The following is a 913-nucleotide window of genomic DNA, read 5'->3' as shown; positions in this document are numbered from 1 at the left end:
CTGTCTATAGACAGTGTCTATATCCGACTTGTCTATAGATAACCGTCTATATCTGCTTCGTCTATAGACGTAATCTATAGACGACCTGTCTATAGACGACTGGGTATAGACGGTCGTCTATGGGTCGTCTATTAGACGGTCGTCTATATCGTCTAAAAAACTCTTCTATAGATGAGCCGTCTAAAACTCAAAATAGTTCGTCTATAGTCACGTGGAAAAATTACAGACGTATGGGGGATAGGGAGGGTCGGGGAATCGGGGTTGGGAGGGTTGGGAGGGTCGTGGCACGGGGGTTGGCGGGGTATGGGGGTTAGGGAGGGTCGGGGAATCACATTTCACAACTCACTTTTCATGTCCCCCCCGTCCTTTGCCCCCTAAGGCCTGCCACACCAGGGAGGACGTGGAGTGCTGGCACTAAACCCTAAAGTTACCAAACAGCATATAAAGGGCAGCGGGTTCTCTGTCTAGATCTTTTGCATGGGGGATCTTGCAAAACCAGCAAACCTACATGGCTGGCGTAGCTACACAAACAAAAGCCTTTTTATCCCCCGGTTTCCGAGCTTAAGTTTTCCCAAAGCTCTCAGCCCAGTGCAGAGAGACTGTACGTCCTGTACTTGATCAAGTACTGCACATACAGTCTCTCTGCACTGGGCTGTGAGCTTTGGAAAATATAAAAGATACCCGTGGGAGGATTTTAGTCATGAAGCTTCAGACTTAAGTCAGACTCCTCATCTATCTTCATCTAGCTATCCATGCCTACGTACCTAATCTATCGAGATAGACAGACAAACAGACAGATGGGTAGTTGTATACATGCAGACAGACAGACAGGCAGATACAAGCAGGTGATGTTGGGGTAACAAAAACACACAGACAACCACACAATCACAGCACTGTTGGGGCACACGGTGGA

General features: G+C 47.9%; 1 protein-coding gene across 1 annotated transcript in view; it reads left to right on the top strand.

Moving 5' to 3' along the window:
• The window catches only part of VOLCADRAFT_108536 (uncharacterized protein), a gene marked incomplete at both ends in the record, with an annotated part of 38,058 nt that extends 37,590 nt beyond the window's left edge, over nt 1-468 (top strand). Inside the window, one exon of the mRNA XM_002959211.1 lies at nt 380-468. Coding sequence (XP_002959257.1) covers nt 380-468 — 89 coding nt within the window. The remainder of the gene's footprint in view (nt 1-379) is intronic.
• Between the last annotated feature and the right edge of the window lie 445 nt (nt 469-913).

This window comes from Volvox carteri (genome assembly GCF_000143455.1).
Source record: "Volvox carteri f. nagariensis unplaced genomic scaffold VOLCAscaffold_136, whole genome shotgun sequence".
Classification (NCBI taxonomy): domain Eukaryota; kingdom Viridiplantae; phylum Chlorophyta; class Chlorophyceae; order Chlamydomonadales; family Volvocaceae; genus Volvox; species Volvox carteri.
The sequence above is the reverse complement of the archived record's forward strand: the minus strand, read 5'-3'. Positions and strand labels throughout refer to the sequence as shown.